Below are 27,057 nucleotides of genomic sequence, written 5' to 3' on the forward strand. Positions count from 1 at the left end.
AGAAGGGCTTTGCTCTCACTGTAAATCATCAATGGTATGTCTGTTTTCTTGGTATATGGAACAGAGTCTTCTGTGCAAGCATGGAGCATGGCTCTGATGAAGGAAAGAGTGGATGACCATGAAACTCCACTTCACCTTTCAGTTCAGTTCAGTTCAGTCACTCAGTTGTGTCTGACTCTTTGCGACCCCATGAATCACTGCACGCCAGGCCTCCCTGTCCATCACCAACTCCCGGAGTTCACTCAAACTCATGTGCATCGAGTCCGTGATGCCATCCAGCCATCTCATCCTCTGTCATCCCCTTCTCCTCCTGCCCCCAATCCCTCCCAGCATCACAGTCTTTTCCAATGAGTCAACTCTTCGCATGAGGTGGCCAAAGTATTGGAGTTTCATCTTTAACATCAGTCCTTCCAAAAAACACCCAGGACTGATCTCCTTCAGAATGGCCTGGATGGACCTCCTTGCAGTCCAAGGGACTCTCAAGAGTCTTCTCCAACACCACAGTTCAAAAGCATCAATTCTTCGGCGCTCAGCTTTCTTCACAGTCCAACTCTCACATCCATACACGACCACAGGAAAAACCATAGCCTTGACTAGACAGACCTTTTTGGCAAAGTAATGTCTCTGCTTTTGAATATGTTATCTAGTTTGGTCATAACTTTTCTTCCAAGGAGGAAGCGTCTTTTAATTTCATGGCTGCAATCACTATCTACAGTGATTTTGGAGCCCCCCAAAATAAAGTCTGACACTGTTTCTACTGTTTCCCCATCTATTTCCCATGAAGTGTTGGGACCAGATGCCATGATCTTAGTTTTCTGAATGTTGAGCTGTAAGCCAACTTTTTCACTCTTCTCTTTCACCTTCATCAAGAGGCTTTTTAGTTCCTCTTAACTTTCTGCCATAAGGGTGGTGTCATCTGCATATCTGAGGTTATTGATATTTCTTCCCCTTTAGAATGGTGCAATTCAGCTCTTTCACTTCTAAGCAGGAACAAACTGGCCCCATGTATCTGCTTGCCTTAATTTCTCTCTCCTCCTCTTCCCAGGCCCTTGAGACAGACCTATTCCACAGTGTATATAGTTGAAATCAAATGGGGAACTTGCACCTGTGTTGTCTAAGCCAGGGATGGTTAGGCGCTGGATGCAATTAACCTAGGGAATGAAACAAAGCTCTCTATCCTCTCCTAGAAGAGACGAGGTGCTCAATAGGTGTATTTCCAAACGAATTTTATTAAAATATTTATCCATTTGGACCAATTGGTGAAAAAAAGGAGGTAAACAGTTGGGAGAACAGATATAAAGATTTTTTTCACTGAAAGGAATGAAATATTTATGTCCTTATTAAGTACTGGAAAAAGCAACTATAAGGCCTATATGTCATATTATTATTTCCTGCCAAAAGAAATTTGAAGATGTTTTTTCAGCTCTTCTATGAACCCTGAAGTAAGAAATCAGTGCAATAAAAGCAAGCTTCATAAATATATTTGTTAATTCTAATTTGTTTTCTCTCCAGGCTAATAGGCTTTCTAAAGCTTTTGTTCCCTTAATTATGGTACAATATGACTTGTCCTGTGTATGCTAAGTTACTATGGTTACCCTGAGGCCATGACTCATGACCTTTAAATATTATTGTCAGGCAGCCAAATCTGCCTTTTAAACCAGTAGTTTTGTTTCAGGCATTACTAAAAGAAATGAGCTTCAAACAGTACTTTTTCTTGTATATCTGTGTCACATCTGAATATGCACATGTATTGGACTCAGTTTTTTTTTTGGTTTGGCTTCCTTCAGTGATCGAATATTAATTTCTTGATTAAGCACAGTCCTTGTCTTCTGGGAGGTGTCATTGAGAAATGCAAAATAAAGGTAGACAAATAGCTGTACAACATCATGAAATGAAATAAAAATTATAAAAGACAGACATCCAAAATCTGCTTGTGGACACAGAGGCAAGAAATGGTTCTTACCAGTAGAACTGAAGAGGCTTGGGGGTGGGGGTGGGGGGGGGGGCGTGGGCAGGGAGCAGCATTTGAGTTGTGGTATGAGGAATGAGAATGGCAACATACTCCAGTATTCTTGCCTGGAGAATCCCATGGACAGAGGAGCCTGGCGGGCTACCGTCTCTGGGGTTCGCAAAGAGTCAGACACGACTGAGCAACTAACACTTTTACCTTTCATTGTCATGAAGAATAGGTATGATTTTAACAAACAGAGATGAGAGCATGAGGAAACAATCTAAGAAAAAGATAAACACATGACCTGGAACTACAGGGTAGTAAAAATCAAGTTTGGCGAAAACATCAGTTTTTGCGAAGTAGATTGATAGAAAGTAAAATTAGTTAAAAGGCAAGAGGAGCCAGCTTATTAAGGTCCTTCAAATGGTTTGCTGTTTTGCCCAGCAACTGTGATGATCAAAAGCGTGTTTTCCATTTCATGATAAAGAGGTACTGTCAAGTAGAAAGCTGATTTAGGTATGATGCAAGAAAAACAATTATCTCTCTCAGAACCCCAGTGTGTCCTTCACTAAGTGGGAATTTAATTAATTTTGTTCAATAGTCACTGATTACTCTGTGAACATTTTAAACGGTTTGACTTTTTAAAGTAAGAGATATGCACAGAAATATGGGAATAAAATAACACACTCATTAGGGAGATAGTAGGATAGAAAATAATAAAAGTGCCCCAGTATTGTAAAATAAGGCTTGCTAGCTTGTAACAACAGAATGACTTATTAAGATTGGAGGTTTATTAACTCAACTATTCATTCATTTATTCGTTCAACAAGTATTTACTGACCATCCTAGCCCTCTTGAAGATGTTAGGGATAGAGTAACAAAATAACAGCACAAAAAATTCCCTATCTTTAAGGAATTTATACGTTCAGTTGAGAGGAAACACAATGGATATAATAAACATGCAAGTACATAAAGTGTTAGAAGGTGGTAAACACTGCAAAGAAAAATCAATCATGGTAATTTGGATGGACAGAGGAGTGAGGAGCTTAATTCTAAATGAAGTGCATGTGGTAGGCTTGCCTGAGAAAGGGATATTTGAGCAAAGAAAAGAAGGAATTAGTAAAAAGCCTGGTGGACAAGTAGAGATGAAAGCTTCCTGGCATAAGTGATGGACGATCAATAAGAAAGCCAGTGTGACTCAAAAGGGAGGAGTTGAGCAGAGGAATATGTGATGAATTCAGACAGGTAAAGAGGAGAGAGGTATGTTTGGGAGGAGAAGGGAATGGAATGGAATCCTACAGTAGGTGGAAAGGTTGAATGGCAAAGACATCTTTAGGAGCTTGTAGGTCATTACATGGCCTTTGGCTTTTATTCTAAGTGAAATGGAATCATTTATTGGAGATTTTTGTTTGTTTTTAGCAGAGTGAAATAATATTTTTACAGTTGATGTGTATTGAAAACTGAAGGTAGGGGGCAAAAGTGAAACCAGAGAGAGCTATTTAGGAGGTTAATGCAACAGTCCAGGTAAGATCTGATGTGGCTTGAGGTTTAAACCAGGTTGTTAGCAATTAAGATGGTGAAAACTGGCCAGGTACCAGATATATTATGATGGTAGATCCCCAAATTTCCTGTTGGGTTGGATTTGGTTTCCATGACAAAAAGAAAAGTCAAGGTTTTGGCCTGAGCAACTGGAAAGATAATGTCATCGTCAACTGAGATGGAGAAGACTGCAAGTAGAACAGATTTGGGAGTAGGAATTAGGAGTTAGGTTTTAGAAATGTTGAAAGTGAGATGTCTATTAGACATCCTGGTGGAGATGTCAAGAAAGCAATCGAATGAATGAATCTGGATTTCTAGGGAGATGTCTGCACTGGAAAAATGTATTGGGGAGTGGTCAGCATATTGTGTTAGTTGCTCAGTCGTGTCCAACTTTTTGCGACCCCATGGGCTGTAGTCTGCTAGGCTCCTCTATCCATGGAATTCTCCAGGCAAGAATATTGGAGTGGGTTGCCATTCCCTTCTCCAGGCGATCTTCCTGACCCAGGGGTTGAATCCAGGTCTCCTGCATTGCAAGCAGATTCTTTTACTGTCTGAGCCATCAGGGAAGCCCCAGCATATTAATAATATTTAAATCCCCGAAGCTGGAGCAGCTCACCAAGGGAGTGAATGTGAGTAGAGAAGAGAACAGGCCAATGTAGAGAGTTGAGAGAAAGAAGAAACAACCATCAAAGGAGACTGAAAAGGAACAGTAGATGGAATGGGAGGATGTCCTGGGAGCCAAGTGAAGAATGCATTTCAAGGAGGGAGTCTTGAATCATGTCAAAAGTTGTTAAGATGAACTGTGACACATGACCACTGGTTACAGTAATGTGGACTCACTAGTGAATTCAGTAAGTGCAATTTCTGTGGAATGATAGTTGTGAGAGTCTGAATGGAGTGGCTTTAACAAAAAATAGGAAGAAAGGAATTAGAGACAGTGACAATATAGTTTTGCTCTAATGAGGATCAGAGTAATCAAGCAGAAACTAAAGGGTTAAGAGGGCTCGAGATGCACTAAATAACAGCATGTTTGTAAACTATTGGAAATAATCCAGCAGACAAAGAGAAATTGGTTGAGAAGCAGTGTAGGAGACAAAGAATTCTGCTGTTTCATAGGATATGTTTTTCCTCTCTTTTTTTTTTTAGTTGAAATAAGATATTTTGCAGGTTTTCAGAACAGATTGTACTGTTCAGACTGCTTATTCTCAAGAGGACATTTAAAGGCTATTTTATCTTCTTCAAGTAAAGTTTACATTCTCTAGTTTTGACTTCCTTTAAAAATGTTCAGAAAATGACATTGGGAGGAAATACTTTAAAAGATACATCTTCAATGTTACAGCATAAAGATCTATTAGATGTGGGGTGTGTATGTGTGTGTATGAGTGTGTTCATGTCTGAGAGAAAATTTTGGAATTCTGAATTCTTACTTTATTTCAGCACCACGTCTGGAAATTCAGCATCACATACACAACAAAGAAACACAATACCGGTAAGAAAAGAGGTTTTCCTGAGTTTCTCTTTTAAAAGCATTACAGTTCATGAAACTGTAACTTCTTTAATTAATGTAGAGATTTTTCTAACAGAGTTTCTCTTTCATATTTTACTAGTACACATTTTAAAAAATAAAACATGTTCTTTTTCAAGTAGAATGTGTTAAAGTGGGCAGGGTATCAATGAGAGGATGCTGCTGGGGAGGAGGGAAGTTGGTATGCCGTGGCTGTGATCACGTTTTTCCTTGTGATCTCACACTGCTCTCTGGGGTCCTGCACAAGCATAGATATCCTGGGTTACTTCAAAGTATTTGCTTGTATATAAGCAAACTCTGGAATTTAGACATGAAACAGATTGGGTAACTCATCTTACTTGGTTTGTTTGGGTTTAAATCACAGTCCCTTCCCGATATTCTCAGTTCATTTCCCTTCAAGTCATTCTGGGGCAGCTGGGTCCTTTCTACCTAAGCCTCAACTAGTCCTCCCAGAGACCTCAGGTGACAATTGGGTAGGTCGGTATTATAGCTGTGATGAGTTCATGGAGACTCATTATACTAGCTTTCTATTTTTATGCAAGTTTGAGGATTTCCCTTAAAAAAGAAAAAGAATGAGCTATCTGTACACCCTGACTCAGTTTTAGTAAGGATCCCCTAGACTCTACCCACAGACATTTCTGGAACAACCTTTCTAGCTCTAATGTAAAGGCAGTGTGGTAGAGAAGAAAGATTGCAGGACTAGGAATTAGGCTGTAATGATACCCCAAGTAACTTAAACTCTCCAAGCCTTGTTTTTCATCTGTAGAATGAGGATGATGAGACTTTAATAGTCTATTTGAAATAAGATGTTTGGGATATGACAATGGTTGGGAAACTTATCTGCAAGTGTTCAGTGGTATAGCTATTAGGAATAGATTCATTTCAAACAGACTACTCTGTGCACCGTGGGACCTTGCCCTTTGGTTTCTCTATTTCTTTCTGGATTCAGCATTCTTCTTTTCTACTCATGACCCACCCCATCATCATCAGCTAAGAACATTTGATCTAGTGAGGTACATATTCAGAACCTTACTTCCACATAATTATTTTTGTTCAGTGTTAAGATCTCTTTTCTAAGAATTCATTTATTCTGGGGATTCCCACCCAGGTTCGATCCCTGGGTTGGGAAAATCCTCTGGAGAAGGAAATGGTAGCCCACTCCAGTATTCTTGCCTGGAAAATCCCATGGACCACGGAGCCTGGTAGGTTACCGTCCATGGGGTCGCAAAGAGTCGGACACGACTGAGCGACTTCACTTTCACTTTCCAGACAGACTGGACATATGTCTCAAATCCACAGAAATTTTCAGGAGATGGGTTTTTGATGAAGAAATAGAAGTCAAAGGGAAACTAACTTAGATCAGAATATGATTTTAATGAAGAATTTTTCTACCTCTAGTTATCATTGAATATTCTATTACGATTCTTCAGTGAGTTTTTAACTTACGTAGTAGAGTTATTTACGGTTTTATTGTCCAAAGGAAGAGTGTCCCTTCACTGGCACTATATGAAAATGTTTTTCCTCTGGTTAGTTGTAACCCTTGAGCTAGCAGTTAAATTGGAGTTTTGGAAATGGAAGCTTCAGCCTACCAATCTCTGTTGGCTGCCTTTTCTCTAACAATGCTAATCAGTTAACACCCTAGAGGTAACCCTCTCACTGGCTGTCTAAGACACTGAAAAGGACAAAGTGCCAATTACTACATTTAGGATTTCTGCCTAGGGCTCCCAATTAGTTTCCCAGAGTTCAGAATCTATCTTCTTTCAATTTACATTTCACAGAGCTGAGAGCCCTGGGGGCTTGAAGTAACTGCTTCTGCTTTAGTTACTGAATTTTTACATTTCTAAAAGAATACATTTAGCTTGAGGTGGAGGTTAGGATTAGAGACTTGAAGGCCATAGGATGATCACAATTAGTGCTGCCGCCTCAATGCACAACCCCCTTCAAATCTTGGAACTCAAAGGATGATTATTTAACAGACCAGATTCTGCTCTGTACCACAAGGAACCAAATTGTAGGTGGGTCTCAGATGCCTCTTTTGAATAGTTGTGGTTAGCTTTGGTAGAGAACACACGGATGAAGGATAAAAATGTCTTTAATTCTGTGAAGGCATCTCAAGCACCAAAGCAGAATGAAACACACTCTCCCTTTGTGGCACGTGGCCTCTGAACAGTACTTTAACATCTTGACTTTCCTGGTAAACTGTGCATTCTTAGAGTCTTTATTCATGTCTGCAGCTAAGTGGCTTCAGTCGTATCTGACTCTGTGCGACCCTATGGACCGTAGCCCACCAGGCTCCTCTGTCTGAGGGATTCTCCAGGCAAGAATTCTGGAGTGGGTTGCCATGCCCTCCTTCAGGGGATCTTCCGAACCTAGGAATCAAACCCTTGTCTCTTATGTTTCCTGAGGTTTCTTTACCACTAGCACCACCTAGGAAGACCCATGCATCTCTATGCCCCTGAAAGAAAGTTTGTGATACCAAAACAGCATTCACTCAATACCACCTGAAACAGGACGACTGGACTGAGTTCCAGGCAAAGCCCTGGGTGACTGACAGATGGCTGTCTCTCTGAACTGTTACAGCAGCAGATGGGGGTGGTTTTTTTAGAATCATCACTATTGTACTTTTCTTCTCCTCCTCCTTCATGAATATTGTTATTATCACCTTAGAAATTAAGAAATTTAGAATCAAGGAGATTGAGGGAGAGTCCAGCTGTTGAGTGATCAATGAGTCATATGTTAACTGCAGAGCAAGAACATTATGGTATAACCCAGTGAGAATTTACATAGATCCACTTTTCAGGTGCCAGGTTACCCCTGTTTATCTGGGCCATATTAGAATGTTATTTGAACTGTTGAGTTTGCTCCATTTTAACATCCCCTGACAAAGAACAGCTAGTGCTTATAAATCATCTCATTTGAAATTGTTTAGGAAATAAAAGTTCTATTGCAAGGAGGCGTGACCTGAACCAGATACCTGACTCAGGGTTTCTCCCCGTGAACTATTCCTGAAAACTGTGACACATAGAAACAAACAATGTGAAACATCACATGGCCTTTGGTTATGTGGAGCGGCACATCCAAAAGTGAGAGTGTGGCTGTGAACTCATTAATGCTAGGATATGTATGAACTATTTCACTCATTTTACAAAACTAGGCTTATATAAAACCTCATAAGCCATTTAGGGTTCAAATTGTAACTCAGTGATGACTTCATTAAAGAATTATTAAGAGCCAAAAATATTAAAGCACTTTAAAATTTTTTAATTCATAAGGTCCAGTTCATAGTGCACTATATAGGAAGTCAACTTTATAAAACAAGCTTAAATTAGCTTTTAAAATACTACATTTGACAAACCGGAAAAGACAAGAATGCCTTAAGTTGTGTCAAATTGTATAACTTCTATTCTTCTAGTACTAGGTATAACATAGCATTATTTTGCAGGAAGCATATATTTGGTCACATTTCTGATATTTCTAAATTTTAGCATTCTGAAATAGCTTTCAAAAGATTCTCCCCTTTGATAAGCAAACTTTCAAATCACTAATGAATTACAGGTGTTAAATATTGCTTGTATTTTAAATGAACATTTCAAATGATTTAAAGGAGACATTCTTACTTATCTTGAAATGAGATCAATATAGATTTGCATTTCTATGTATATTTATTTATTATTATTTATTTATTTATTTATTTTTAATTTTATTTTATTTTTAAACTTTACATAATTGTATTAGTTTTGCCAAATATCAAAATGAATCTGCCACAGGTATTTAAATATAAAGACTTGTTGCTGTTATAAGAAATAGGTTATTTTACCACTCGAATATGTAAGAAATGATATCGCAGAACTGTTTTAGATTTTGTTTCCTTTCTTTTCCTTTTATTTTTTCTTTCTTTCTTCTTTCTTCCTTTCTCTTTTTTCCTTAAGCAAACTTGACAAATATAATGTGTACAAGTTGATGAGTTTTAACATATGTATACACATGTGAAACCACCATGATAGTCAAGATAATGATCTTTCCATCACTCCCAGAACTTTCTCGTGCTCCTTTGTGATCCCTCTTACTCATTCCTTCCCACCTTATTTCCAAGGAAGTGCGTTTCATGTCATTATGTATTGTTTTCATTTCCTTGAGCTTTATACAAATAAAGTCATACAATATGCAACTTTTTACTGACTTCTTTCACTCAGCAAAATTGTCTTGAACTTCATCCACATTTTAGTGTGCATTGATAATTAATTTTTATTGCTAAATAGTATTCCACTGCACTGAATGCACCAGTTTGCTCATGCCTTCACCCACTGACTGGCACTTAGATTATTTCCAGCTTTTGACTTTTTACAAATAAAGCTGCTATAAATGTTCATGTACAAATCTTTGTATGGACATATGCTTTCTTTCCTCTTGGGTAAATCCCTAAGAGTGAAATGGTTGAATCACATGGTAAGCTGTATTTTTAACTTTCTTAACAATTCTCAAACTATTTTCCAAATTTGTAGTATCATTTAACATTCCCACTAGCAGTGTATGAAAGTTTTAGTTTATTCATATTCTCTCTTAAGTTTAGCCATTCTAATAGGTGAGGTGGTATCTCATTGTGGTTTTAATGTTCATTTCCTTAATAACTAATGGTGTTTGAGCACCTTTTTATCTATTTGCCATCCTTCTATCTCATTTGGTGACATATCTATTGAAATGTTTTGTTCAACACAAATTTTTAAGTTGTGTTGTTTGTTTCTTATCATTGGGTTTTGAAAGTTCTTTATATATTCTAGATACATATAATTTTTCAGATGTGTGTTTTGCAGGTATTTTCTTCAGTCTATGGTTAGTCTTTTCATTCTCTTAGCAGTGTCTTTAGAAGAGCAGAAGTTATTAATTTTGATGAAGTCTAATCTATCAATTTGTACTGTCATGGATCATGCTTTTGCTATCTGATTTAAGAAATCTTTGCCCAAGGTCACAAATATTTTCTTTTTTCTACCAGAAGGTTTATAGTTTTAGGTTTCACATTTAGATCTATGATTTACTTTGAGCTAATTTTGCCTGAGATGACCAGCAGCTGAGCCTATCACCAGGAATCTTACTTGGATGAAGGCACTCCATTGCTCCAAAGTCATCCCCATTCATGTGTCAACCTGCATCCAGTGACTGGTTGATGCAGGGCTGCAAGACCTGGGTCCCTTTTTTTGAGGGCAATCCTGAAGGGCCGGGCCAACTCGCTAATGTAATCAGCTCAGGCCACTGTTGCATTTCTGCTTCTTTTCTTCTGTTATAGGTGTTGCTTATAAGAGCCATCTCCAATAAGCCCTCTGTAACCAAATCTCTGAGAGTCGGTAACCCTGGAACTCTAACCCCACAGAATAACACAACCAGAATAAGTCTAACTGAATGAATGAGGTTTTGTGAATGGAAATTCACGAGAAATGCAAAGCAGCCATTGTGCTGTAACTGAGGGCAAGACAAAAGATATGAATAGAAACTGTCTCTGTAACTTTGATAATCCTTCAGACAAATCTTTCTTGATGTGAGAGATTTAATGAAAATCTGCAAACTTTAAGGAAGTAAAACATTTAATAAAGCATGGTAGAGCTTCTCTGGTGGCTTAGTGGTGAAGGATCCACCTGTCAATGCAGGACACATGGGTTTGATCCCTAATCAGAGACGATCTCACATGCCTCGGAGCAACTAAAGCTGGTGTGCCACAACTACTGAGCCTGTGCTCTAGAGCCCGGGAGCCACAACTACTGAGCCCATGTGCCCTAGAGTCTGTACTCCACAAGAAAAGTCACCGCAGTGAGAAGCCCGTGCACTGCGACTAGAGAGTAGCCCCCCATTGCCGCAACCAGAAAAAAGCCTGCACAGCGACAAAGACCCAACCACGGCCAAAAGTAAATAAACTTTTAAAAGCATGGTAAGTTTCATGGTTTCAAACTAACAATTGGCTTTTTCCCGCCATAAAAGAACATGAATAGTATAGAAATCAAAGCTTTATTTCTAGAGACATCTGCTAGTTCATCTAGATAGTATCTAATATTACCAACATTACTATATGTGGACGGGTAATGTTAGCTCCCCAGATGCTGGAACATGAGATGTTAGTCTGAGTTTCTACACATTGTTCAACCTCTCATGCCTCACTTTTATATCGGTATCTTGCAAGAAATGAGGCACTGATCCAGGTCAGGCTTTCCTGCTCCTATCCCACTGTTGTCCCTATATAATCATCTCAAAGTTCAGCTAATTTAGTAGCATGGATTCTACAGGCAACAACTTCAACAGAGAGTTCAGGTCAAACAGTACATAGAGAGGTGGTAGTGATGGCAACATTGGTGAGAAATATATTTCTTTTTCCTTTGGCTACTATCAAGAAATATCAAAACTTCATTTAAGTTTTGGAAGGATATAAGCTGCAATTGGCTAATGGCTTATCTTCATATTATATTTATCTGAATGATTCATTTCTTCTTCACAATAGCCGTCCACACTGGGAGGCAGAGGGACACTGTTGATCGTTGTTACTGAGGGGCCTCTGGATGGGAGCCTTGCCTGGGATCGCCCTCCTGTGATCCAGGTGGGCAGCGTTGGGAGGAGAGTGTGCAGAGAGTGCTCAGCCTGGAAGTGCAGACACACCGTGTCTCCTCCTTCTTCATTAGTCAGAGAAGTCACATGGCCAGAAACAACTCCAAGGACTGGGCAAGTGAAATCATATCGTGTGCTAGAAGAATTTTCAGAAATATTTTGGTGGACAAAAATTACAGCAATATTGGGGACTTCCCTGGTGGTCCAGAGGTTAAGAATCCGCCTTCCAATGCAGGAGACACGAGTTCAGTCCCAGGTAGGGGAACTAAGGTCTCACATGCTGAGGGGCAACTAAGCCCAGGAGCCACAACTACTGAACCCTCATGCCTAGAGAAGCCCGTGCACAAAAAAGAAGAGCCTGCATGCCATAACTAAGAACTGATGCAGCCAAAGACACACAAACAAAATTACAGCAATATAAAGCTAGACATAAATAAGAAAATAATTAAACCTAAGAAAGGAAATGCTATAGTTAGATACAAAATAAAATGTTACCTCCAGAACTTTTCATTTTAATAATAAGTTCTATCCAACTTAAGAGTTAATAGAGAGTTAAAAAAGAGTAGTTTAAAATAAGATTGGCCAAAGAACTAGGAAGTGTCCTTTACAAAACGCTCCTTCATAAGCAGTTAGGCAAGATGACCTGTTTTGTTTTTAATTTTTCCAACAGAGTAAATGTATAAGAAACAAAAGGTCCTGTTTTCACATGCAAATTGTGTTCCTTTTAAAAAATGTCAACAGGCAAAGAAATTTAGCCAACACGTGGCCCTGAAACAGATTGTTTACAGATAGACTGTTTTCCAGAATGTCCCCAAGAAGCATCAGCGGCGCAAAGGACCTCTGTAAACTGAAGTATTTGAGTGTCTGCAAATTTGTTTCATCAGATGCCCATGACATTTTTTTCTATTTGGCTTCTTCAAATGGCAAAAAATTCCAAACAACAGGCATTATTTTGGGAGAAAAATCATGGTAATTTGTGCTGACTTTTTTTTTTTTTTTCTGTGAGAGTGGAAATGTTAAGTATGTGTATACACACATAGGAAGTTTTGAAATGTAGAAAGGGGACAGAAGTTATATGACTATATAAAGGTTAAATATATTAGTTGAATTTAAGGGTTACTCTGAATAAATATTCTGGATAAACTCAAGTTTCATGTATGTGTCCTCAATCGTGTCTGACTCTTTGTGACCCCATGGACTGTAGCCCACCAGGCTCCTCAGTCAATGGCATTTTCCAGGCAAGAATACTGGAGTGGGTTGCAATTTCTTCCTCTAGGGGATCCTCCTCACCCAGGGATAGAACCCATGTCTCTTGTGTCTCCTGCAGGCAGATTCTTTACCGCTGTGCCACCTAGAAAGCCCAAGTTTCATGTATAATTTGCTCATTTTCTGAAAGCTGAATATTCAGAACAGAGGAAGACAGGGCAAGGGAAAAATGTGCTTTGGGGACCATGGAATCAATCAGTCTGACTATGAGAGTACACTTCAACTGCTGTCATCTGAAGAAAAATACTTTCCCAAACTTCTAGATTTCCTTGAGAGAGACTATCCCCTGAAGGGTTCAAGTCAGACTTTGGATGCCTGGAGAGAAGTTGGCAGAGAGTGGGGCGACCTGGGGATGAGAAGCACAAGAATGCAGGCTCTCAGGGGTAAAGTCTGGCCTCTGGCTGCCCTCAGTCTCATCAGGCAGGTTGGATAACATCAGCTTTATTTATTTTGATGGTTTTGTAAACTGAAATTTGCTTCTGGGAATAATAGCTCCAGGTCATCATGTCAATAGCTGAGCTGTTTAATTTAGGTAAGGTATCAGAGTGAATCAGTTATTTCAAAATATGTCTAATAATTTGAATCAAAGTGATGTATTATCTGTACTTAATGAGGTTCAGAGAAATGGAATGTTTCTCCAAGTTTTGATTAGATTTTGCTTCTGCAAAAACTTCACTCTCCCCTCAAACAAAGTTATGCATTAATGCATAAAGATGAAAAGATAATTGAGTCTCCAGAAATTCTATATCTCATAAGAAAGTGCACCACTATTCTAACCCATATAAGAAGTATTTATAAATATTAAAAATAAGTATTAGTACATATTTGTAGCATCTATTACAATATAATATCCTTCATATATTAAGGTCTCATATAAATCAATGAGGAAAAAATTAGCCCTTAAATTGAAAATGGACAAAGGACAAAATTTCTAATTTATAAGAAGACATACAAATACCCAATAAGATATCCAAATGGAGACAAAGTAATAAAAACATTTGAATTTAGATATCATGTTTATGTATAAGTTTGACAGACATAGAAAATACTGAAAATAGCATTATTGTCAAGGGTGTAAGAAAAGTCTGATTCTCATGTCACGAGTGGGAGGATGAAGTTGGAGGGTGTAATCTTAAATATGTGTCAAGTATATAATCTTTAAAATCCAGTAAAAAACTTTTTCCCTTTATACTATTAGAAAAACAAGGTCACAAAGATGCACATATATGCTTATTACAGGTTTGACGAATAGTGAGGAAAACTGCCTGTGCACATAGTAAAATTTATTGTGAACGTTCAAAGTCGTGATAGCTTTTAAAGTTAAAATTAGAGGGAAATGACATTATTATTCAAATATAGATATCTATGAAATTCTATTAACTGAAAATGATAAGAATTTAACCACAAGGATGAGATGGCTGGATGGCATCACCGACTTGATGGACGTGAGTTTGAATGAACTCCGGGAGATGGTGATGGACAGGGAGGCCTGGCGTGCTGCGATTCATGAGGTTGCAAAGAGTCAGACACAACTGAGCGACTGAAGTGAACTGAACCATGTATATTATGAATGTTTTGTATGTTATTCATCTTCAAGTACACACACACACAAGCCTAGAAGATTATACACCAAATGCGATGTTTAAGTCTGCTCAGGCTGCCATAACAAAATACCACAGACTGGGTGGCTTAAAACACAGACACTGATTTCTCACAATCCAAGAGGCTGGAAAGTCAAGAGATGAGGGTGCTAGCATGGTTGGGTACTAGCTTGCAAAGAGTTGCCTTGTTGCTATATCCTCACATGGGTGAAAGGGGGAAGGAAGGGAGAGAAGGTAACAGAAAGAGAGAGTTCTCTGATTTCGTCTTACAAGGGCACTATGGGATCATCATAAGGACACCACTCTGATGACTTCATTGAAATCTAATGACTTCCCAGAGGCCCCATGTTGTAATACTGTTACACTGGGTAATAGAGCTTCAACATATGAATTTGACGGGACCTGGAACACACACCTTCAGTCCATAATAACATGTGGCAACCTCTGGGTGGTAAAATTCTGGATGATTTTCATTTTCATTTTTATATCTTTTATATTATCTAAATTTGGGGGACATAGTATATTGAAAATTCATGGCCCAGTGATGTCGCTCAATACATGTCTTTTTCCTTTCTCCTTTCTCATCTCTGTAATATTGGAGTCCACTTATCTGAGTATCTGTCTTCCCTTTCTCAAATTTTTTTCACATTATGAGCTCCTGGAGGGTAGAAAATTTGATGAATTCAGCTTTATCTCCAGGCTTTAGCTCTGGACCTTACCTATCAACAGCAGTCAGTCAATACATGAATGATTCTCATGTGTTTGTTATTGAATAGCTGGTCACATTTTTCAGTTAGGGAAGAAAATGTTCTTGAATCATATATTTAATACAAAGGAAAATTAAATTGTAAGATATTTTAAAATTAGATGTAGTTCAGAAACATTCTTTAGAAAAAAGTAATCCCTGTTTTGCCTGCCTCAAATGCCTAAGGAAAATGCTATAAATTCTAGAACAGCCTGCTTTCCCTAGGGGCCATTTCTACTTGGAATCTTTCTTAAAATAGAAATATCTATGTCCGTGGTGGTAACTATATTCTGAATCTTATTAATTTTTCTCCTTCTGAGTAAAGCTGCATTTGGCCTTTTGCCTTCAAATGTGTTTTACATTCTTTTCTGACAATGATGTTCTGAAAATCTATAAAAATCTCCCATAGTAACTTTCTTTGTGACTGCTTAACATGTAATGCTGAGATCTGAATGGTCCAATTTCAGAACTGCTTTGTGGTAAAAACAAACAAGCAAACAGCCTAGTACCCATAAGGTAACTTTCAATTACTCAAGTTCTTAACACTCAGTATACTAGGAAAATAATCATCATTACTGACCATCTGGATTATATAAACTTGTCTAAATTTTTTTCATTTTTAAAATTATTTTCAAATAATTGACAGATGAATAAAGGCATAGCGGATTCATTTCGATATTTGGCAAAACCAATACAATATTCTAAAGTTTAAAAATAAAATTAAATTAAAAAATAAGTTGGAAAAACATAAATAAATAAACATAGCAAATATACCTGTTACCAAGTAAAACTTTTGGCACATCACTGTTAGAAAATACGGCAGAATACTGTCACACATTTCCTTAACAAAGTAGGAAGTCCAAGTTCTGTTGCAAAATTCTGTGTGATATAGCCTGTCCTGTATGAGAATCTCCTTTTTTGTCTTTAGAGGTGTGTGTTTCATTTACTTATTCATGACTGAGGACATTCACCTGTCTCTCAGAAGTCATGATCTGAGGATGCTTAGTCTGTTTCACTTACATGATTGATTCCACCACTTAGAGCTGCATTGTCTTATAGAAATACATAATTTAAAAGTCAAATATCTAATTTAAAATTTTCTAGTAGCCACATTAAAGTTTTTAAATAAAAAGGTAAATAACCTGTAATACTATATCTTCTCTAGGGCTTCCCCAGTGGCTTAGTTGTAAAGAATCTGCCTACAATGCAGGAGATGTGGGAGATGAAGGTTCAGTCTCTGGGTCAGGAAGATCCCTGGAGAAGGAAATGGCTTGAAGTGGGTTGAAATGAAAAGGAAATGGCAACCCACAACCCAGGTCTCCTGCCTTGCAGGCAGTCTCCTGTGTTGCAGGCAGATTCTTTACCGGCTGAGCCACCAGGGAAGATGCAGCTACATGATGCCAATGCCACCACAAATACTATGAGTTTCTGATCCTTATGGTCAAGAGCTCAGGCTCTTTCCTTAGCTGTAAGTTCCCAGGAGCTATACCACAGAAACATAAAATCTAGAGCTTAAAAAGATGATTTAAAAAAAAACAAAAAACAAAATAAAGCAACTTCCCTCTATGGGTCAAGCATTATGCTAAGCATTTTTCCACATGACCACATTTAATCACCACGGCAGCCCTCAGTAAGTTAGCATTTCCTCCATTTTTTAGAGAGGAGGAAGTAGAGGCTCAGGATAATTAACTTACTTAAAAGTCAAACAAACAAGTAATCAGTCAGATTCACACTTGAAACCAACAGAACCCATTCCAGTTAGTATTCAGGAGAAAATGGATTTCAGAGGATGCCTAGGAGAGGCAGAGAATCGGTCTCGGAGACTGCACCCAACTTCTCTGTCAGATTCTGGTAGAGAACCTATTACTCTGTGGGGCAAAGGCTCCACAGCCCCTCCTACTTCCTCTAAGATGTTACTTCTTTTTTTTTTTTTTTTTTTCTTTTAAGATTTTTTTGATGTGCACCATTTTTATTTTTTTAATTTAATTTTATTTAACTTTACAATATTGTATTGGTTTTGTCATATATCAAAATGAATCTGCCACAGGTATACATGTGTTCCCCATCCTGAACCCTCCTCCCTCCTCCCTCCCCACACCATCCCTCTGGGTCGTCCCAGTGCACCAGCCCCAAGCATCCAGTATCGTGCATCAAACCTGGACTGGCGACTCGTTTCATACATGATATTATACATGTTTCAATGCCATTCTCCCAAATCATCCCACCCTCTCCCTCTCCAAGAGTCCAAAAGACTGTTCTATACATCAGTGTCTCTTTTGCTGTCTTGTATACAGGGCTATTGTTACCATCTTTCTAAATTCCATATATATGCGTTAGTATACTGTATTGATGTTTTTCTTTCTGGCTTACTTCACTCTGTATAATAGGCTCCAGTTTCATCCACCTCATTAGAATTGATTCAAATGTATTCTTCTAACGGCTGAGTAATACTCCATTGTGTATATGTACCACAGCTTTCTTAGCCATTCATCTGCTGATGGACACCGAGGTTGCTTCCATGTTCTGGCTATGATAAACAGTACTGCGATGAACATTGGGGTACACGTGTCTCTTTCCCTTCTGGTTTCCTCAGTGTGTATGCCCAGCAGTGGGATTGCTGGATCATAAGGCAGTTCTATTTCCAGTTTTTTAAGGAATCTCCATACTGTTCTCCATAGTGGCTGTACTAGTTTGCATTCCCACCAACAGTGTAAGAGGGTACCCTTTTCTCCACACCCTCTCCAGCATTTATTGCTTGTAGACTTTTGGATTGCAGCCATTCTGACTGGCGTGAAATGGTACCTCATAGTGGTTTTGATTTGCACTTCTCTGATAATGAGTGATGTTGAGCATCTTTTCATGTGTTTGTTAGCCATCTGTATGTCTTTGGAGAAATGTCTATTTAGTTCTTTGGCCCATTTTTTGATTGGGTCATTTATTTCTGGAATTGAGCTGTAGGAGTTGCTTGTATATTTTTGAAGTTAGTTGTTTGTCTGTTGCTTCATTTGCTATTATTTTCTCCCATTCTGAAGGCTGTCTTTTCACCTTGCTTATAGTTTCCTTTGTTGTGCAGAAGCTTTTAAGTTTAATGAGGTCCCATTTGTTTATTTTTGCTTTGATTTCCAATATTCTGGGAGGTGGGTCATAGAGGATCCTGCTGTGATGTATGTCGGAGAGTGTTTTGCCTATGTTCTCCTCTAGGAGTTTTATAGTTTCTGGTCTTACGTTTAGATCTTTAATCCATTTTGAGTTTATTTTTGTGTATGGTGTTAGAAAGTGCTCTAGTTTTATCCTTTTACAAGTGGTTGACCAGTTTTCCCAGCACCACTTGTTAAAGAGATTGTCTTTATTCCATTGTATCTTCTTGCCTCCTTTGTCAAAGATAAGGTGTCCATATGTGCGTGGATTTATCTCTGGGCTTTCTATTTTGTTCCATTGATCTATATTTCTGTCTTTGTGCCAGTACCATACTGTCTTGATGACTGTGGCTTTGTAGTAGAGCCTGAAGTCAGGCAGGTTGATTCCTCCAGTTCCATTCTTCTTTCTCAAGATAGCTTTGGCTATTCGAGGTTTTTTGTATTTCCATACAAATTGTGAAATTATTTGTTCTAGCTCTGTGAAGAATACTGTTGGTAGCTTGATAGGGATTGCATTGAATGTATAGATTGCTTTGGGTAGTATACTCATTTTCACTATATTGATTCTTCCAATCCATGAACATGGATCTATCCCAGGGATGGTGGAGCCTGATGGGCTGCCATCTATGGGGGGTCACACAGAGTCGGACACGACTGAAGTGACTTAGCAGCAGCAGTAGTGTCCTGTTTAATTTCTTTTACCAGTGTTTTATAGTTTTCAATATATAGGTCTTTAGTTTCTTTAGGTAGATATATTCCTAAATATTTTATTCTTTTTGTTGCAATGGTGAATGGAATTGTTTCCTTAATTTCTCTATTTTCTCATTATTAGTGTATAGGAATGCAAGGGATTTCTTCGTGTTGATTTTATATCCTACAACTTTACTATATTCATTGATTAGTTCTAGTAATTTTCTGGTGGAGTCTTTAGGGTTTTTTATGTAGAGGATCATGTCATCTGCAAACAGTGAGAGTTTTACTTCTTTTCCAATTGGATTCCTTTTATTTCTTTTTCTGCTCTGATTGCTGTGGCCAAAACTTCCAAAACTATGTTGAATAGTAATGGTGAAAGTGGGCACCCTTGTCTTGTTCCTGAGTTTAGAGGAAATGTTTTCAATTTTTCACCACTGAGGATAATGTTTGCTGTGGGTTTGTCATATATTGAAAGAAAATAACCTACAGCCCAGATTATTATACCCAGCAAGGATCTCATTCAAATATGAAGGAGAAATCAAAAGCTTTGCAGACAAGCAATAGCTGAGAGAATTCAGCACCACCAAACCAGCTCTCCAACAAATACTAAAGGATATTCTCTAGACAGGAAACACAAAAAGGGTGTATAAATTCAAACCCAAAACAATGAAGTAAATGGCAATGGGATCATACTTATCAATAATTACCTTAAACGTAAATGGGTTGAATGCCCCAACCAAAAGACAAAGACTGGCTGAATGGATACAAAAACAAGACTCTTACATATGTTGTCTACAAGAGACCTACCTCAAAACAGGGGACACGTACAGACTGAAAGTGAAGGGCTGGAAAAAGATTTTCCATGCAAATAGGGACCAAAAGAAAGCAGGAGTAGCAATACTCATATCAGATAAAATAGACTTTAAAACAAAGGCTGTGAAAAGAGACAAAGAAGGTCACTACATAATGATCCACCCAACATAGGAGCACCACAATATGTAAGACAAATACTAACAAGTATGAAAGGAGAAATTAACAATAACACAATAATAGTGGGAGACCTTAATACCCCACTCACACCTATGGATAGATCAACTAAACAGAAAATTAACAAGGAAACACAAACTTTAAACGATACAATAGACCAGTTAGACCTAATTGATATCTATAGGACATTTCATCCCAAAACAATGAATTTCACCTTTTCTCAAGCACACATGGAACCTTCTCCAGGATAGATCACATCCTGGGCCATAAATCTAGCCTTGGTAAATTCAGAAAAATTGAAATCATTCCAAGCATCTTTTCTGACCACAATGCAGTAAGATTAGATCTCAATTACAGGAGAAAAAATATTAAAAATTCCAACATATGGAGGCTGAACAACACGCTGCTGAATAACCAACAAATCAAAGAAGAAATCAAAATTTGCATAGAAATGAATGAAAATGAAAACACAACAACCCAAAACCTGTGGGACACTATAAAAGCAGTCCTAAGGGGAAAGTTCATAGCAATACAGGCATACCTCAAGAAACAAGAAAAAAGTCAAATAAATAACCTAACCCTACACCTAAAGCAACTAGAAAAGGAAGAAATGAAGAACCCCAGGGTTAGTAGAAGGAAAGAAATCTTAAAAATTAGGGCAGAAATAAATGCAAAGGAAACAAAGAGACCGTAGCAAAAATCAACAGAGCCAAAAGCTGGTTCTTTGAAAGGATAAATAAAATTGACAAACCATTAGCCAGACTCATCAAGAAACAAAGGGAGAAAAATCAAATCAATAAAATTAGAAATGAAAAATGGAGAGATCACAACAGACAACACAGAAATACAAAGGATCATAAAAGACTACTATCAGCAATTACATGGCAATAAAATGGACAACATGGAAGAAATGGACAAATTCTTAGAAAAGTACGGCTTTCCAAAACTGGACCAGGAAGAAATAGAAAATCTTAACAGATCCATCACAAGCACGGAAATTGAAACTGTAATCAGAAATCTTCCAGCAAACCAAAGCCCAGGTCCAGACAGCTTCACAGCTGAATTCTACCAAAAATTTAGAGAAGAGCTAACACCTATCCTGCTCAAACTCTTCCAGAAAATTGCAGAGGATGGTAAACTTCCAAATTCATTCTATGAGGCCACCATCAGCCTAATACCAAAACCTGACAAAGATCCCACAAAAAAAGAAAATTACAGGCCAATATCACTGATGAACATAGATGCAAAAATCCTTAACAAAATTCTAGCAATCAGAATCCAACAACACATTAAAAAGATCATACATTATGACCAAGTGGGCTTTATCCCAGGGATGCAAGGATTCTTCAATATCCACAAATCAATCAATGTAATACACCACATTAACAAACTGAAAAATAAAAACCATATGATTATCTCAATAGATGCAGAGAAAGCCTTTGACAAAATTCAACATCCATTTATGATAAAAACTCTCCAGAAAGCAAGAATAGAAGGAACATACCTCAACATAATAAAAGCTATAGATGTGCACCATTTTTAAATATCTTTATTGAATTTGTTACAATGTTGTTTCTGTTTTGTTTTGGCTTTTTGGCCGTGAGGCATGTGGGATGTTAGCTTCCCTACCTGGAATCAAATCTGCACTTCCTGAATTGGAAAGTGAAGTTCTTAACCACTGGACTGCTAGGGAAGTCCCTGAGATGTTACTTTTAAGTCTCCTGTCACTGCAGCCTCTGAAAACTTCGACCCTGCTCACCTAGCCAGATTCCATTCTGGCTTTGGTACCTTTCACATTTCACATTTGGTACCTTTCACATCACTCTCATTTATGCTGAATCCTCAGGCTGCTGTGTCAGATTTGGGGAACCTAAGTCACATGCCTACAAAGGGGCATGGAGGGGCAAAGGAGGCTGGGGAGGGAGCTCCTGGCTTACTCTTTGGGGAGATAGGGTTCATGACGTGGGAAAAACTCCAAACAGGGAAAGACATGGCATGACAAATGGCCACTGCAGAGTGCAAGATGAATTAGATGTAATGGTCTCGTCATTTCACAAGCAACTGAGTCCCACTGAGCAAGCTCTGCCATCTTCTCTGATATCTGGCCATGCCTCTTAGTAATATTTTGACTGGGAGACCTTAAAAGAAGTGGAACTTTACAGCAAAAGAGAGCTCTCTCATCTGTCCTCTGCTTACCTTATCACAATGGAATGTACTATGGAAATTGTGGCTACACTTTGATCTGATCCAAAAGGATGCATAACACATTTCTCCTTCAGATCTTGGTAGAGAGGGGAGTCTGAGCAAATGCCAGGCTGGGTTGAAGGAGGGGGAGACTGATCATGGAAAAGGTTTCTCATGGAACATCAAGTTCAACTAAGGATTTCCTTTGCTAGGTTTTGGAAACAGCATCATTCGAGTCTTCAAGTTTTTAATCACTGAAAGTTAACTTTTAAAAATTTTTTCTAAAAGTTTACTTATTTGGAGTCTAAAATTCACTGGTAGACAAAAGATTACCTTCACTTTGAACAATGTCAATCATATATCATTTGTTGTTGACTATATACAGAATAGCAAAAATTTATTCACAAAACTAAATTTGAAAAACTTCAATTTGAGCAATAAAATTCTATCACACATAAGCTGAGCTGAAAATCCTTCTTAGAGGCATATACATTTACTGAAACACTGGGATACACTGGGAGGATGAAAACATTGTTGGTCAACATACCTAAATATTCAAAATCCAGTTGGAAATGATGTCTGAGAAAATAAATAATCCTGTCACTAAAAACTCAGTTGTACAAAGCATTATCCTTACAAACAATGGAAGTATTTGCATTATTAAATGTCCCACTAAATCAAAATTTGAGACAAATAATATTCGGTAAATGTTTTAAACTAAAGGAATCAAAATCTTTTCCTTCATGAGAGTATTTTACTATGCTTTTTCCTTTTCTTAAATTTCACAGTTTTTATTATGTGCAATCTTTTTTGCAGTTCTTTTTCACAACAGTATTAATCACAATTAATACTAATTCCTTCATGCCATAACTTATCTGCTGTATACATTTGTTTTATGTTATTTAAAATTTTATCTGTGATAAATATATATATGTAACATAAAATTGACCATTTAAGCATTATTAATTTACAGTTAAGTAGTGTAAGGCATGTTCATGATTTTGTGCAACTGATATGCAGAACTTTTAATTTTGCAAATCCAAAACTCTATACCTATCTATTAAATAGCAATTCCTCATTTCATCCTCTCCTTTATTTAAAAAAAAATTAAAATCATTTTTTTTGAACCTAATCAAACTTTAAAACTTTTTCACAGCAAAGGAAAACACAAACAAAATGAAAACACAACCCACAGAATGGGAGAAACTATTTATAAATGAAGCAATCAACAAGGGATTAATCTCCAAAATGTACAAACAGCTTATGCAGCTTAATATCAAAGAAACAAACAATTCAGTCAAAAAAATGGGGAGAAGATCTAAATAGACATGTCTCCGAAGAAGACATACAGGTAGCCAAAAAGCACATGAAAAGATGCTCAACATCACTAATTACTAGAGAAATGCAAATCAAAACTATAATGAGGTATCACCTCACACCAGTCAGAATGGCCATTATCAAAAACTCAAATTACAAATGCTGGATATAGTGTGGAGAAAAGGGAAATCTCCTTGGTGGGAATTTAAATTGGTAACAGCCACTACAGAGAATAATATGGAGGTTCCTTAAAAAAACTAAAAGAAGAGCTAACATATGATCCAGCCATCCCACTCCTGGGCATATATCCAGAGAAAACCATAATTAGGAAAGATAACATATACCCCGATGTTCATTGCAACACTACTTACAATAACCAGGACATGGAAGCAACCTTTCAGTTCATCAACAGAGGAATGGATAAAGAAGATGTGCTACATATATACAATGGAATATTCCTCAGCCATAAAAAAAAAAATACCCATTTGCAGCAACATGATAGATTTCAAGACTGTCATATTGAGTAAAGAGAGTCAGAGAAAGAAAAATATCATAGGATATCACTTCTACGTGGAATCTGAAAAAGGGTATAAATGAGCTTATCTGCAAAGCAGAAACAGATTCACAGACTTAGAAAACAAACTTATGGTTACCAAGAAGGGAAGTTAGGGGTGGGATGAACTGGGAGACTGGTACTGACGTATATACACTGCTATATATAAAATAGACAACTAATAAGAATCTACTATATAGCACAGGGAACTCTTCTCAATACTCTGTAATGACGTATATGGGATAAGAACTTAAAAAAGAGTGGATGTATGTAAAACTGATTCATTTTACTGTACACCCAAAACTTACACAATATTGTGAATAAACTATACTCTAGTAAAAATTAATTAGTAAAAAGAGATAGCAGCAAATGTTATAAACATTGAAGCAATTTGAAAAATGGGTCAGCGTATCCACAGACAGAGGGAGAAATTATGTTTTAAAGTCTCTGAAAACATTCTACTAATGTTTTGGTAGATGCCTATAGCATGGATAAAACTCAAGACAAATTGTTCATAAAACTATACAATACATAATGTTTTAATACCTACAAACATCAGAAATACATTCAATCCTTCTCATTAGCAAGTGCTAATCAATGAGGAATAATCAAAGGTTACAGTTCTCAAGATATTTCCTATACACCTTGATTATTAACCAAGAATCACAGAAAATACCCAGTGCTGCTTGTTTTTCTTTCAGCAACATCTAACACTAATTCAGAATTACTCTCCCTGCTCCCAGTGATTTCAGAACAAACCCAGTCTAAATTGATTTATTGGGGAAGATCAATCAGCAGATGTTTGGCAAGCAGAAGGTACAATGTTCACTGGCCCACCTTGATCGTGCAGAAAAGACAAAATAAGACAATGCACACAAAGCTGCTGACTTTAGCCCCAGGGTTTCAAAGATACCATCTCATCTGAAGACATGAACTCATTACTAATGCTTAACAGCTGGTTTCATCTCTGATGTTGAAAAAATGCTTTTTCCCTCTGATAGTAAACAAACTGGAAAGAAAAGCTATTATGAATATAAGATAAATCACATGAAAGCTCTATGAAAAGCTTACTTATTCCCAGAGTAAAGAAATTCACATCAATGGCAAAAAAACTGAAAACGTTTATCAGTTATGTGTGCTGTTCGTGGCAGACCCTATTAGCTGCCTCCCCAGCCTCTCTTGTCACCTCTTCCTTGCTGATAAAATATGTATTTGGTTGTTTATAATGAACTTGAGTCCAAGAAATAATCATGATTTATACAGAAAAAAAAATCACTTTTAACAGCAAATCACCTTGCTATATCCTTTCTCTTTTTCTATTATGAAAGAAATATATTCTCATTATTAAAATCTTTGCTTCACAGTCAGCATGACAGGTTTACTAGTGTGGCTCAGTTACAAGAACCAGGCTTCCCTGGGAGTGTATGTTACTTGCTCTACTGTCCAAAGAGAAGAGCCATTCTGATTTTTTTGAGTCTGGGGCATGTCTCTAGGAAGAGCAGATTATTCGCTTATTCATCTGCATGATTTACAATAGAGGCAACAATAACATATTCATACCCTCGTTCATTAACATTTGTTATTTTATTTTAGAATACAGAGTAAAGGTGCTGGAATACACTATTCCCTCTAAACAAGGAATTTATAATTTGGGTTACACAAATAGCATTGATAAAAACACTTAAGCAACTTGAAAGTAAATGCGAAATTGTGTGCTTATCGTGTGTGTGTGTGTGTGTGTGTGTGTAGGCATGTACAGAGGCTTTTTTTTTTTTTTTTCTGGTAAGGGAATTGATAGATATCATTTGTTAGTCAAAGAGGTCTGTGATACCCAAAGTTTTAAGAAATCCACCCATGAAAATAAAAATGCCAGAGGGCTATTTTAAGTCACAGAACACATTCTGTAATATAACATGAACCCAAATTCAGATCTCCTGTAACCCAGAACCTGTTTTACTGCTAACTTTAATTTTTCTTTTTTTAATTTAATTTTATTTTATTTTTAAACTTTACATAACTGTATTAGATTTGCCAAATATCAAAATGAATCCGCCACAGGCATACATGTGCTCCCCATCCCGAACCCTCCTCCCTCCTCCCTCCCCACTCCATCCCCCTGGGCCGTCCCAGTGCACCAGCCCCAAGCATGCAGCATCGTGCATCGAACCTGGACTGGCAACCCATCTCACACATGATATTTTACATGTTTCAACGCCATCCTCCCAAATCTTCCCACCCTCTCCCTCTCCCACAGAGTCCATAAGACTGTTCTATACATCAGTGTCTCTTTTGCTGTCTCATAAACAGGGTTATTGTTACCATCTTTCTAAATTCCATATATATGCGTTAGTATACTGTATTGGTATTTTTCTTTCTGGCTTACTTCACTCTGTATAATAGGCTCCAGTTTCATCCACCTCATTAGAACTGATTCAAATGTATTCTTTTTAATGGCTGAATAATACTCCATTGTGTATATGTACCACAGCTTTCTTATCCATTCATCTGCTGATGGACATCTAGGTTGCTTCCATGTCCTGGCTATTATAAACAGTGCTGCGATGAACATTGGGGTACTCGTGTCTCTTTCCCTTCTGGTTTTCTCAGTGTGTATGCCCAGCAGTGGGATTGTTGGATCATAAGGCAGGTCTATTTCCAGTTTTTTAAGGAATCTCCACACTGTTCTCCATAGTGGCTGTACTAGTTTGCATTCCCACCAACAGTGTAAGAGGGTTCCCTTTTCTCCACACCCTCTCCAGCATTTATTACTTGTAGACTTTTGGATCGCAGCCATTCTGACTGGTGTGAAATGGTACCTCATAGTGGTTTTGATTTGCATTTCTCTGATAATGAGTGATGTTGAGCATCTTTTCATGTGTTTGTTAGCCATCTGTATGTCTTCTTTGGAGAAATGTCTATTTAGTTCTTTGGCCCATTTTTTGATTGGGTCATTTATTTTTCTGGAATTGAGCTG

The 27,057-nt window shown here is 37.6% G+C and overlaps 1 protein-coding gene and 1 long non-coding RNA gene across 10 annotated transcripts in view; one reads left to right on the forward strand and one right to left on the reverse strand.

The window, feature by feature from the left end:
* The window catches only part of LOC112586947, a 506,468-nt gene that overhangs the window by 202,465 nt on the left and 276,946 nt on the right, over window positions 1-27,057 (reverse strand). The gene's annotated exons all lie outside the window — the stretch shown is intronic.
* CCDC192 (coiled-coil domain containing 192) overlaps window positions 1-27,057 on the forward strand; it is a 220,464-nt gene that overhangs the window by 1,356 nt on the left and 192,051 nt on the right. The window contains exons 1-2 of one of the 4 annotated variants that reach the window (XM_045166620.1): window positions 4,126-4,341; window positions 4,928-4,979. Coding sequence is in view for 3 of the 4 variants with exons in the window: in XM_045166618.1 (XP_045022553.1) it covers window positions 4,782-4,979 (198 nt within the window). In the remaining variant the exon portion in view is untranslated. Of the gene's footprint in view, window positions 1-4,125; window positions 4,342-4,722; window positions 4,980-27,057 lie in introns of those variants that run through there. The other 3 variants (XM_045166619.1, XM_045166618.1, XM_045166617.1) reach the window with 3 other exon arrangements.

The sequence above is a fragment of the Bubalus bubalis genome, chromosome 9 (genome assembly GCF_019923935.1).
Source record: "Bubalus bubalis isolate 160015118507 breed Murrah chromosome 9, NDDB_SH_1, whole genome shotgun sequence".
In the NCBI taxonomy this organism is placed as follows: Eukaryota; Metazoa; Chordata; class Mammalia; order Artiodactyla; family Bovidae; genus Bubalus; species Bubalus bubalis.